Here is a 14,175-nt window from a genome sequence, read left to right on the forward strand (position 1 = left end):
TTTTTTGCTAGTTGAAAAGCTAGGGTCAGGGAAATCAATTTGGCCACTTGAGTTGATCTGAGTTGGGGAAGAGGACCAGCTTCAATTACCTCTAATAAGGAAACCACAGCATAGACTGTTCTAACATTTCCAACCTCTCCTTTTAAATCAGACCCATCTATATACCAGTCTATCTCAGCATTATCCAGTGGCATCTCCCGTAGGCCTGTCCTAGGGGTGAGAAGTTAGTCAGTCATCAGAACACAGTCATGAGGGGTTTTGTCAGAAGGGCCCAGGAACAGAGTAGCAGGATTTAGACTATTACAGTGGGATGAGGTAATATGTGGAGATGATAACAGCAAATCTTCATAGAAAATTAATCTATTGACAGACACATATTAAGTATGATGAGAGTTTAGAAGGGTCTCAAGAGAATGTGGTACATAAATGGTAAGGGAGGAACACGTAATAATATCTTCAACAGACTTCTACAGAATGGAAATGCCTGATACAGCTCTCACACAGTGAGGTAAAGCCACAAGGTCTAGCTGTTGCCTATAATACCCTATAGCTCTCTGGTGATCACTAGGTTTCTGGTCAGTAGCCCAGGTGCCGTTTCTCCACTTTTGTGTATGAATAGGGAGAAAGGCAATTTGTAGTTAGGGTGCCCTAAGCCTGTGACATTTTGAAACTTTCCTTTATTTGTTGCACGGCTGATTGTCCCTCTGGAGTAAACATGATGGGATCAGACTGTTCATTTTTTAGGTATGCATACAGAGGTTGAGCCATAAGGGTGAAATCTGGTGTGCAGTTCCTATAATAGCCGGCCGGCCCCACAAACCCTCTAGGTTGTTTCTTAGTGATGGACATTGGGAAAGCTAAAATTTATCTCACTCTACTAGGGTTAATACTCAGTCCTTTGATGGAGATAATATACCTCCAAATTCTTAACTTGGGGTGAGCACAGCTGAAGTTTATCTTGGGACACTTTGTCTCTTACTGGCTTATAGTTTGAGTAAATATGAAATATATTCCTGAGAGGAAGAGAGTGTGTCTGACCCAAAGAGAATGCCATCCACTTATTGGATAAGCATTGAGCCTCAGGGAAAAATTGAGTCCTCTAAATCACACTTTAATATTTGAGAAAAATAAGTGGGACTTTCCACGCACCCTTGAGGCATTACAGTCCACGTACATCGTGTAGATTGCCATTCTCTTCAGGTGAAGGCAAACAAATATTGGCTGCGTGGATCTACAGGAATACTAAAGAAGGCACTGCAGATGCACAACTGAGAAATACTGGCTGGGAGTGGGTACAGCTGATAGAAGGGTATGTGAGTGTCTAAATATTATGCTATTGTTTACTGCTCTCAAATCTTGTATAAATCTCCATACTCAAGCCGGGCATGATGGCTCACACCTATAGTCCCAGCATTTGGGAAAGCCAAGGTAGGAAGATCACTTGAGCTCAGGAGTTCAAGACCAGCCTGGGCAATATAGTGATACCTCGTCTCAAAAAAAAAAAAAATGTATCTTCTCCTGTTCGTTTTTATCTTCTCCTGTTTGTTTTTTCTACAAAGAATATGGGGGTGGGGAAGGGGAGTGTTGCAGGGGATGGTACAGGAAATAATGAGGATACAGCCCCTTTTGAGATAATCTTGTATGATAGGGACAATTCCATCTATGGCTTCCTTTCTGAAAGGATATTAATATTGGGCAAGAGATTTTTTTTTTCTGTTTATCTCAACATCTACTGGAGTGGCTGAGAATATTTTTTCTAAGTCTGTCTTTGACTTGGACCGTAAGTGGGTGAGGATGGCCTTAAGCAAATGTTCCCATTTTGGGGTTAATATGAATTTTGGGGGGACTAAAGGGAATCATACAGTTCCCTGCCTTTTAATCCATTTTTCTCTTTTCTCCTCTAACATTTTCTTGGCTGTCTCTAGTTCATTTTCTCAGTCACAAGATGATGTTTTAACATTACTAAATCATGGTACACTGTCAAGACTTTTTAAAATTTGTTATTTTTGGTCTCCTGGCTCCAATTCCAAAAAGATTCACCTTTGATGAAAAAGACTTATGGGCATTAAGGATGTTGAGAAGATTGCAGCCCAAAAGACTGACAGGGGTCCCAGGACATATTAGGAACATGTGAGACCTACCAAGTGGGTCACATTTAGAGCCCTGGGAACAGTAAATTCTTTATGCTTCTCAACCTTTGACCAGGGTTGATAGACAATTGCTGGGGTTCCCCTGTTATTGATTGTTCCCTAAATGGGCAATCATGAGGCGTGTCCTTGCAGGGTCCCCCTTTTCCCATCTTCCTGATGAGAGGCTGCCACGGGGGCTGTCATGGAATCATCAGGAGGTAGGGTCTTGGAGGTGAGACCCCCTGCTGCCTTCTGTTGAGTGAGCAGCAGATGAGGAGGAGGGGAAGATGGTAGCCTGGAGCATGCAAGAGAAGGAAGGAACAGATCTTGTCCAGGAAGTTCAGAGGAGGCGGGGTAAAGTGGGGGTGTAAATGGAGGTGAAGGAAGCACCAAGGAGGAAGTAAGCAATTCTGAAGATTTCTTTAAGAGTGATCAAGTGCTAGAGAGTTCTCGGTTAGCATATCTAAGTTGTTTGTTGGCCTCCTGTAAGGAAGTGAGGTAGTCTTCCCCCATTTTGCTACTCTCTAGGTACCATTGAAAGTAGCTCTCCCATTCTGGCTGTTGAGTTTTTGTGCATGCATTTTCCATCCTAGTTCCCAGGTGCACTAATATGGGCATCTCAGAAGATTCCCTTCTAGGCCATTGTAACTTAGAGTCTGCTTTGGTTACAGTTGTCCACTTGACTAAATATTTGCATGGCAATTCACTTTAAGTATTTTGCAAATACCCAGCCAGAGTTTCTAAGGATGAAACTTATATTCCACAGCTGTGTGGGGGCTTTGGCGAACTTAGAGGCCTCATTCCTCATAACTTAGAGTTCTCTTTAAGATTTAACCAAGTGTAGAAAAAAAGGAAAACTAAATTTAACCAAGTTGGGGAGTGTATCACACCCAAAGTGTGCTGCTTGTTGACCTAGATTTTCAGGGCCATTAGTTCTTGAACCAGTTTGGTCCACCCATATCACTGCTACCTGGCAGAGTGTGTCAAGGGCTTAAGGTGCAGGAGAGGTCAGTTCCTTATATGCACCTACAAGCTGAGAATAGACCCTAAGTATGTTCTTATAAGGGGGAAACCTAATCTGAGCCATGTCTACAGAGTATTCCTCCCAGACACCCTCACATGATCTCAGACACATGAGAATGTCCAGAAAGACTGAGAGGAGCAAGATGCTCTTCTTGTCTCCAGAGTGGAAATTTTACACTCATAGGCTAGAGAGATTTAGACTTGGTCAAATATGATAGAAGAAAGATAAAAACATACCAAATTAAAAACCTTAACAAAACAAGCAAAAACAGATCAGCGAAATAAACACTGATCACACCAGTTATGCTTTCTGAGCACTTTAATTGTAAGGAGAAATGAAGAATAAACTAACGTTCAGTCATTAAAGAGAATTAGCAGACAAAATCCCAACTCTTACCTAATAATGGGGACCAGGCTATAGACCACTCTCTGCCCGCGCAGAAGCAGACAAGCTCGACTTCCTTGATGGAAGCAGCTGGAACTCCCAGGGAAAGGAGTTGGTTTATAGCAAAATAAACCTCAGACCCTCCCCCGCAACTAAACAACAAAATTGGGGAGGTCAGGGATCCCTGGAGGAAGGAGGTCCCAGACCTCAGCAAATCATCCCATAGGTTAGGGTGATAAACACAGCCCAAGCCAGTACCAAGCACCAATAGGAGAGGTGCTGCAGGCCTGGGCCACCTTCATTCAGGAATCCCTTCGTAGTTGCTAGATGTAAATAAAAGAAAATGACTACGGCAACTCTCGGTCATTGTAGGTTTATTTGCCAAAATTAAGGATGCGTGCCCAGGAGACAGGTCTATGCTTTTCTCCAAAGATGATTCTGAGGGCTTCAATATTTAAAAGGGAAAGGGTGGATATTGAAGGAAGGGAATTTTTTTTTTTTTTTTTTTGAGAGGGAGTTTCACTCTTGTTGCCCAGGCTGGAGTGCAATGGCACAATCTCGGCTCACTGCAACTGCAACCTCTGCCTCCCAGGTTCAAGTGATTCTCCTGCCTTAGCCTCCCGAGTAGCTGAGATTACAGGCATGCACCACCATGCCCAGCTAATTTTGTATTTTTAGTAAAGACGAAGGTCTCCTTTTTGGTCAGGCTGGTCTCAAACTCCCGACCTCAGGTGATCCACCTGCCTCGCCCTCCCAAAGTGCTGGGATTACGGGTGTGAGCCAAAGAAATATTGTTAAAACGTGTCTCAGTAGATAAAAAGACAAAATGGTTGCATCCTTTTGAGCCTTTGATCAGCCTTTCACTGAATACACAATTTTCATGTGTGAGGGAGGTAGAGGAAATAGACACTCATGACTTCATCTGGCTTGCTGAAGGCATCAGTACTTTATGCATTTTAACATAAAATGACATAGACAATAGGGCGGAGGAAGCACTCAGATACGCATTTGTCTCAGGTCAGCAGAGGGATGACTTTGAGTTCTGTCCTTTGTCCTGCACCTGCGAAGATAAGCTATCAATTTGCATTGCCAGAGTGAAATTCCACATAACTGTTTTAGGGTAAAGATCTTGGGGCCCACAAAAGAATCTCCTTGCGGACAAATTGTGAGGGAGGTATGTACCTTTTTTATCTTTGCAGCCATCTCATTTAGGAAGCAAATGGGAGGCAGGATTGCCTGACCCAATTCTTCGCTTTATTTTTCTTTTGGCTTTATGAGTTTGAGGTCCCAAGATTTCTTTTCCTCTTACATTTTCCTCCCATTTTTTCTTTAAAATCTTATGGAAAAAGAATTTTAGAGGGAAATGAGTCTCTGGTTTCAGGTTTTTTCTTTTTTCTTTTTTGAGCTTGTCCCTTGTCGCCAGGATGTTCAGGTCCCACATTACTTGAAAGGCTTATTCCTAAGGTCATGTTTCGTGGAGATAAAATATGATAAGTAAAAAAGAACGATAAAATACACATACACACACACACACACACACACATACACACACAGAGAGAGAGAAAGAGAGAGAGACTTTCCCAGATTTATAGCAAAATGGAAAGCAAACCTGGAAGCTGGTTCAGGCAATGCTACTGCCTCCTCAATTAGAGCAGTTCTTTGGACAACTATTACTCTAGCGTTTTTGGCTGCATGTTGACTTACTTGCAAGAATATACAACATTGTAAGCAAAAGCATGGCAGAACACTAATTATTATTATTATTCCTATTATGAGCAATATCTTCTGCCACAAGTTCCCCAGGATCCAAACCAACCACTCAACCAGTCAATTACCAAGGGTTTTAGGTCTGACAGGTTGGATACCTGGGTTTTCATATCAGCCATAAGTTGAGTTATGTTATTTGATGTATCTGGAACATAAATACAACATTGAGTTTTTATGATGGCACGGGTTCCACCTTGGGCTGCTGTGAGTATATCTAAGGCCATACGGTTTTGCAGCACAGCTTTCCTCATTAGTAAGACTTCATTGTTTAGCAAAGAGATACTCATGTGTCTATCATTTAGGGCCTTTTGGGTATAATTTGTTAAGGCCTCTGTATGCCATATAACATGTTCAATAGCTATTTGTGGTACAAAGACAGAAGCTAAGCGATCACACCATCGGAATACAGAATGTGTCCAGCAAAACCGTAAGTGAAAAAGCGTTGCTGGCTTGGCAGGGTCTGAATTACTCATCCTTGTGCCCAAGCGTAATCTAGGGAACATCATCTTAACCATCCTGGGGGTAATCCAGGCCATAAGTTAAAGTGACATAGCCAGTATGTCCTGTTTAATGCTAGCCAATTAATATCTGGTCACTGTACCCCATAGGTGTCATGTCAGTGCCTTGTAACATAATAATGTGGTCACAGTGCTTTCCAGGTATCGACCCCCTATCTCCTGGACTGTTTCACCATTGGCCCTTTGTGTGGTTTCTTTCTTTACAGCATAAAGGAGCATTCTGGCTGAGTTGACCTACTAAAGGAGTGATTCAGTTAAACTAATCACAAATTTGCAGTATCTCATCTTGAAATTCAGCAGTTACTTGGGGTGTAGTTACCAACTTCTCTATTAGTTGCAGAGAGGGGACTAAGGTGAGGGTTGCTGAGCTGGACCTTTCCTCTGAAAACCTTTTCCCATGTGCCTTGCTCTTAAGTGTATTTTCAATGGGCTAATTATATATATTGTATTTTCTTATACCAGCACTGAGGATACCAGACCATTTCTGTGATGTAATACATTTTTGGTATTCTATCCAGTCCTGACCATAGAAAGGAGATACCCAACATGGAAGGCTGGAGCCACTGGAAAGAAGCATGAGTTTGCATATCCAGGAGGCAATCTGTCCACATAATCCTGAGCCCATTGTAGAAACAGGTTTGTTTCATGGGCCACAGTGGGTGGCGGTGGCAAGGCATAGGGACAGAGCTTAAATAGAAATAAGGTTGTGAAATTCATTTTAACTACTAAAAGGATATTAAATCATACAAGGCTGGTGCCTGGTTCTGCATAACACAGCAATTGCCAGTATCTCTAGGACAATCATTGTAATGACTATCATACAATAAATATAGGCATTCTTTTGTATACAGGTCTGGGCTGGTGTCTTGGGTTAAAGCTCTCCACAGCAGCTGTCATCTGCTTCCAGTCCTGTGTGAAGATCCTCTAAAGTTGTGGATAAAATGTTATGGCTAAAATCAAGGTGCCAAACCTCAAAAGGTCCAGCTAGAAGGGGAAAATGACCCTTGGCCCCATGGAAGGGCTTCCCTGGCTTATTTTGGCAACAAAAAACAGATGAGGAGTAAACCTTTTGTGCCACCAGGAATGACAGTTTCCAATAATATTGTTTACACCAGGATATCATTTTCTCTGGATTCCAATGGGCCTGATGATGAACATATTCCATAAGGGGCATCTGACATCCCATTGGAATAATGGGTTTATTATTAGGTTCACATCATATTTCAGTTTGCAGAAACAGGTATCCCCCTTTCTGTTTCCAAGTAGATTTCTCTCTTGTTGGGGTTATGCTCTGGGTTTTCTTCAACATGTTTGTAAGTGTTTCAGGTTTTATGGCCATTCCCCAGATGGAGGCTGGTGGCTCAAGTACTGCTCTTTTAGCTGTAGCATCAGCAAATTGGTTACCCTTTCAGCTTTCAGTGGTGTCCAATTTAGAGTGACCTGGGATTTTTATAATTGCCAGAAGTTCTGGTTTTAGAATGGTTTCTAACAGCTCTGATACTTGTTGGTCATTTTTTGTGGGTTGCCCTGAGAAGGTTAAATATCTTCTCTCCTTCTGTAGCATCCCAAAGTCATGAGCAAACCCAAATGCAGAGAAGCTGTCAGGGCCTATGTTCACAACCTTGTGAACACAGATCTCGCCAACTGAAAAGCTCGGGTCAGTGAAATCAACTTGGCTACTTGAGCTGATCTGCCTTGGGGAAGAGGACTGGCTTCAATGACCTCTAATAAGGAAATCACAGCATATCCTGCTCTAACATTTCCATGCTCCCCTCTTAAATCAGACCCATCTCCATACCAGTCTATCTCAGCATTATCCAGTGGCGTCTATTGCAAGTCTGTCCTGGAAGTGAGCCGTTGGTCAGTCATCAGAACATAGTCACGAGGGGTTTCATCAGAAGGTCCCTGGAATAGAGTGGCAGGATTAAGGTAATTACACTGGGATATGATAATATTTGGAGATAAAAGCAAAACTTCACGGAGGTTAACCTATTGACAGGTGTTGAGTATGATGAGAGTTTAGAAGGGTCTCAATGAGTATGATGAGAGTTTAGAATGCGGTACACCAACAGTAGGAAGGGAACCCATGATTATTTCTTCAACAGACTTGTACAGAAGGGAAGTGGCTGATGTTGCTCTCATACAGTGAGGCAGCCCTTGAGCTACAGGGACTAACTGTTGCCATAATAGCCTATAGTTCTCTGATGGTCATGATGTTACTGGGTCATTACCCCAGATGCAATTCTTCCACTTTCATATGCTAAAAAAAGAAAGGCAGAGAAAAGAGATCAGACCATTCACTTCATAGGTATGCACAGAAGTTGGGGCACAAGGGAAAAATATGGTAACCAGTTCCTGCAATAGCCAGCCAGCCCTGAAAACCCTTTAAACGTTGATTTTTAGTGATGATCATGGGGAAAGTTAAACTACGCTCACCCTATCAGGGTTAACGTTCAGTCCGTGGACTCAGGTAATATGCCCCCAGATATTTGATTTGGGGTGAACATAGCTGACGTTCATCTTGAGACACCTTGTCCCTTATTGGCTAATTGTGTGAGTAAATATGAAATATCTTCCTGAGGGGAAGAGAGTGTGTCTAACCCAAGGAGAATGTCATCCATGTATTGGATGAGCATTGAACCCTGGGGAAAAATTGGGTCCTCTAAATCAGCCTTTAATATTTGGGAAAAATAAGTGGGACTTTCTGTGCACCCTTGAGGCATTACAGTCCACGTATATCATGTATATTGCCATTCTCTCCAGGTGAAGGCAAACAACTATTGGCTATGTGGATCTACAGGAATTCTAGAGAAGGCACCGCAGATGCACAACTGAGAAATACTGACTGGGAGTGGGTACAGCTGATAGAAGGGTATGTGAGTGTCTAAATATTATGATATTGTTTACTGCTCTCAAATTCTGTACAAATCTCCACCCTCAGCCCAGGCATGGTGGCTCATGACTAATCCCAGCACTTTGGGAGATCAAGAAGAGAGAATATCTTGAGACCAGGAGCTTGAAACCAGCCTGGGAAATATAGTGAGAAAAAAAAAAGGCCAGGCGCAGTGGCTCATGTCTGTAATCCCAGCACTTTGGGAGGCCAAGGCAGGTGGATCACACGGTCAGGAGATCAAGACCATCTTGGCCAACATGGTGAAAATCCATCTCTACTAAAAATACAAAAATTAGCTGGGCGTGGTGGCTCATGCCTGTAATCACAGCTACTCGGGAGGCTGAGGAAGGAGAATCACTTGAACCAGGGAGTCAGAGGTTGCAGTGAGCTGAGATTGCGCCACTGCACTCCAGCCTGGCAACACAGCAAGACTCCATCTCAAGAAAAAAGTCTTCATTCTCTACCATTTGGTTTTTCTACAGGGAATACAGGGGTGTTGTAGGGGTTGGTATAGGGAATAATGAGATAATCTTGTATGATAGGGACAATTCCATCTATGTCTTACTGTCAAAAAGGATACTATACAATGTTGGGGAGCAGTATCTTTAGGAATATTTTTCCTGTGTCTGTATTTGACTGGGACCATAAGTGGGAGAGGATGGCCTTAACCAAATGCTCCACTTCTGGGATTACAGGAAAACTGGGGAGGCTAAAAGGAGTTTTACAGTTCCCTGCCTTTTATTTCACCTTTCTCTCTTCCCCGCTAATGTTTCCTTTTCTGTCTTTAGTTTATTTCCCAGACATAAGATGATGTTTTAACATTACTAGTACTAAATTATGGTACATTGTCAGGATGTTTCTCTAATTTGTTGTTTTGTTTGTTTTGGGTTGTTTTTGTTTTGTCTCCTGGCTCATATTCCCCAAAAAATCCACCTTTTGATAAAAAAAATATGGTCATTATGGATGTTGAGGAGATTGTGGCCCAAAAGATTGAAAGGGATCTCAGGGCATATCAGGAACGTGTGGGACAGACTGAGTGGGTCACGTTTAGGGCCCTTGGTTGGTAGGGCACCAAACCTGACAAAACTGTAAGGTATAGGTTTTGATTTAAAACCTGAGATAGTTTTTCTAGATACACCCATGATGCTAATCCTTTCATTACTCTGAGAAATGGCTTTCTAAACAAGGTGGGATTTATAACAGATATGGCTGCTCCTGTGTCAAGTAAGGATGGTTAATGATTATATTAATCTCTCCCAATTTGTTTTGTCAAGGTAGAATACTAGGAGAGGTGAAACACTTTAACTTCCTCAGAGCACCCCTGGTCTTCCTGAGTTGTATCCTTCTGCTGTGGCTTCCGTTTCAGCCTAAAGCAGTCCCGTTTCAAGTGTCCCAGTCTTTTACAGTAGTAACAGGCTAAGGGAAGAGTCCTCTGAGGCGGTTTAACATTTTTCTGATACTGAGAGGTTTGAGAAATTAATTGTGTTGGGAGAAAAGCTGAGTGTTGGGAGAGAAGCTGAGGCAGGGCTTGGAACATGTCTGGGGTCCAGGGTCTGAAATCCCTCGTGGCCTTTGGAATGTGTCTGGACTTGCTGGCTCCTTGCTTCTGGCATTCCCATTGTCTCAGGTAGCCATATGTTTCGGAGAAAATGCTAAACTGCCACAGCTGTGGCTTGTTTGCTTGATGCACTGCTTCCTTTCAACCCCCACATCCTCACCACCTGTTTATTTGATCACCGATAAATAGCATGGGCTCCCAGAGCTTGGGGCCTTCGCAGCATCCATACTAGCGTCGGCCCCCTGGTCCCACTTTCTCTCGTCTTTTCTCATTCCTTTGACTCCGCCGGACTTCATAGCCCCCATGGCCTGGTGTTGGGTCTGATCACCCCAACAAATTGCTTTAACTGTAGATGCATAACTTGGGCAGTCTTGTTTTTTCTTTTTTATCATAGCGCAGGATAACTGGTCGCTAAGGTAACTAGTTTATTAGTCCTGGCCATGACCCAATTTACTAGGGTGGCTAAATCGTCATCTGGTCTGTTTTAAAAGTTTGCATTTAATAATGTATCATTTTTAGTGTTTTCAAAGCAATCAGCTGACATCTTGCAATACTGTTGCAAAGTTTTATTAAAACATGTAAAATGATCTAATCTGATTCTTTTGGGTTCTGGTGGCACAGCTAGATTTTATTCAATTCACAACCCTTTGGAACACTGAGGGAATGACATTTAGCAGAGCAGGTGCTCACTCCCAGGCATCTTTGAGCCTGTCTTCTGGACTTTTGGGGGCTGATTGTTGTCATTCTATTGGGCCTTTGAGGATTAAGTCTGCTAACGGGTCTGACCTCTGTGATTTTTCTAGCCATCCCTTAGCTTTAGCCTCTGAAACAAGTATGTGTACCAGCTGGTAAAGGTCTGAATGACCTGGGTCGTAGGTTCTGATAATGAGCTCAAATTCGTGGGCAAACCCAATTGGATCTTTATGGAAGTCAGGAAATTCTATAACTGTGCTTCACAGCTCAGCCTTTGACCAGAACTGATAGACAAATGCTGGGGTTCCTCTATCCATTATTGGTTGTTTTCAAACCAGGGCAATCATGAGAGATGTCCCTATAGGGTCCCCCTTTTCCCATCTTCCAGATGAGAGGGTGCCATTGGGGCTGTCAGAGAATCAGCAGGAGGTAGAGTCTTGGAAGTTAGACCCCCAGCTGCCTTCTGTTGAGTGAGCAGCAGTCGAGGAGGGGAAGATATTAGAATGGAGCACGCAGTAGGAGGGAACAGATCTGGTCCAGGAAGTTCAAAGAGGTCGGGAAAAAGTAGTGGTATACATGGAGGTGGGGGAGGCACCAAGAGGAAGTAAGTGATTCTGAAGATTTCTTTGAGATAAAGCACTAGAGCGTTCTCAGTTAGCATCTCTAAGTTGTTTCTTGGCCTCCTGTAAGGAGGTGAGGCAATCTTCCCCCATTTTGCTCCTCTCCAGATGTCACTGAAAGCAGCTCTCCCATTCTGGCTGTTTAGTTTGTGTGCGTGCCTTTTCTATTCTAGTTCACAGGTGCACTAATATGGGCATCTCAGAAGATCCCCATCTAGGCCATTGTAACTTAGAGTCTGCTTCAGTTATAGTTGTCCATTTGACTAAATATTTGCATGACAATTCACCATAAACATTTTGCAAATACCCAGCCAGAGTTTCTAAGGTTGTAACTTTTTGTTGCACAGCTGCTGAGATTTTAGCCAACGTAGAGGCCTCATTTCCTATAGTTTAGAGTTCTCCTTCAGATATTATTAAGTCAGTGAGTGTATCAGACCCAAAGTGTGCTGCTTGCGGACCTAGCTTTCCAGGGCAATTACTCTCTGAACTGGTTCGGTCCACCTGTATCACAACTACCTGGCACAATGTGTCAGGGGCTTAAGATGTGGGAGGGGTCAGCTCCTTATATGCACCTGCCAGGTGAAAATAGGCCCTAATTATGTTCTCCTGAAGGAGAAACCTCATTGGAGCCACTGCTGCTCTTAGGAGGCATTCCTCCCAGACACCCTCACATGATTCTCAGTCACATAAGAATGCCCTGGAAGGCTGAGAAAAGCATGGTGCTCTGTTTTCCTTTGGAGTGAAAATTCCACACTCATAGGCTAGAGGGGTTTAGAATTCATCAAATCTGATAGGTTTGAGATCAAAACATACCAAAAAAAAAAAAAGCCCAACAAAATCCCAAGAAGACAGAAACAAGCAAAAACAGCTAAGCCAAACAATGATCACACAAATTAGACAATTTCTGAGAACTCGAATTGTAAGTAGAAATTAAGACCAGCTGGTTGTTAAAACTTTTAGTCATTATAGAGAATTTGCAAGACAAACTCCCAACTCAGCTCCTTACCTAGCAACGGGGCCCAGATTGAAGAGGACCCTCCGCCCACACAGAAGCAGACAAGCTCAGCTTCCTTGATGGAAACCAGATGAAACTCACAGGAAAAAAGTTTTTTACAGCAAAATAAACCTCAGATCTTACAATTGCCTTGTGAGACCCTGGGCAGAGGACCCAGATAGACCATGCCTGAACTCCTGACCCACAGAAACCGTGAGGTAAGTGTGTGTGATTTTAAGATGCTAAGTCTGTGATGGCCTATTATGCAGCAATAGGAAACCTATACAATACTGAAGAATATTCATCATAAAAACAAAAGCCTGCCATCTACATACTTATTGAAAAATATTGTTTCCCCTTTGTAATTTCAACAAAATGTGGATGCATACTGTTTCCCCTTTTATTCAACATCATTCTTGAAGTAGGAAAGAAAAACAAAAACTCCAGGAATTGAAAAGGATACAATACTGTCCTATTACAGATATTTTTTGGGTGTATATGGGAAATCCAAGACTCTACAGATAAAATACTCAAATAAAAAATATGAATTTAGCAAGATAGCTGAATCCAAGTTTAATACATAAAATACAGATGTTACTTCTATAAGAAACAGGAAATAAAATATAAGAAAGGTAACATAATAGAATCAAAAGTATCAAATAACTGGGAATAAATCTAAAAATGTATATATGCAAGATCTCTATAAGTTAACAAGACAGAATAGGCCAGGCATGGTGGCTCACACCTGTAATCCCAGCACTTTGGGAGGCCAAGGAGGGCGGATCACGAGGTCAGGAGATCGAGAGCATCCTGGCTAACGTGGTGAAACCTCGTTTCTGCTAAAAATGCAAAATCAAAATTAGCCAGGCATGGTGGTGGCACCTGTAGTCCCAGCTACTGGGGAGGCTGAGGCAGGAGGATGGCGTGAACCCAGGAGGCGGAGCTTGCAGTGAGCCAAGATCGCGCCACTGCACTACAGCCTGGGCAACAGAGTGAGACACCATCTCAAAGACAAACAAACAAACAGAAGACAGAATAGCTCAATATTCTAAATGTCTTTTCTCCCCAAATTATAGATTCAATGCAATTCCAATAAAAATGCTTGCTTTGTAGAGCTCGACATGTTGATTATAAATGGTATATGGAGTCCTATTCTCCTTTCTCTTCCTGAACATTTCAGTTCAAAAGTATGGGGACTAAGCCTGGAAACAAAATCAGAGTTGTGGTGGCACAGAGTTAGGGGCTGGAGTCTGGATAAAATGAGAAGGGCCTAAGTGTGGGAGTGAAGCGGCATCACTGACGGAGTAATATCTGAGGTTCACTGTTTCACTCCAAGGAAATCAAGGATGCAGACACACAAGGGGTGAGGTTAAGAGCAGAGGTTTAATAGGTGAGAGAAGGAGAAAAGCTCTCCCCTGCAGAGAGAGGGTCCTGGGCGGGTCTTCCAGTCCATGGCGAAATGCACAGGGTTTTATAGATGAACTTGAGGCGGTGGTGTCTGATTTACATAGGGCACAAAAGATTGGTCAGACCAGGTATGCTATTTGCATAAGGTGCAAAAAAATGGTTAGGGCTAGGTGTGCCATTTGCATAGT

General features: G+C 42.8%; 1 protein-coding gene across 12 annotated transcripts in view; it reads right to left on the minus strand.

Annotated features, from left to right (window-relative positions):
- Positions 1-14,175, minus strand: part of ANKRD26 (ankyrin repeat domain containing 26) — a 124,320-nt gene that overhangs the window by 9,875 nt on the left and 100,270 nt on the right. For 6 of the 12 annotated variants that reach the window (XM_063669686.1, XM_063669687.1, XM_063669689.1 and 3 more), the window contains 2 exons: positions 7,621-7,727; positions 3,851-4,996 (listed from right to left, as the gene is read on the minus strand). In XM_063669686.1, coding sequence (XP_063525756.1) covers positions 7,650-7,727 — 78 coding nt within the window. In that variant the 3' untranslated portion in view covers positions 3,851-4,996; positions 7,621-7,649. Of the gene's footprint in view, positions 1-3,516; positions 4,997-7,620; positions 7,728-14,175 lie in introns of those variants that run through there. The other 6 variants (XR_010127400.1, XR_010127399.1, XR_010127398.1 and 3 more) reach the window with 5 other exon arrangements.

The sequence above is a fragment of the Pongo pygmaeus genome, chromosome 8 (genome assembly GCF_028885625.2).
Source record: "Pongo pygmaeus isolate AG05252 chromosome 8, NHGRI_mPonPyg2-v2.0_pri, whole genome shotgun sequence".
Taxonomy (NCBI): domain Eukaryota; kingdom Metazoa; phylum Chordata; class Mammalia; order Primates; family Hominidae; genus Pongo; species Pongo pygmaeus.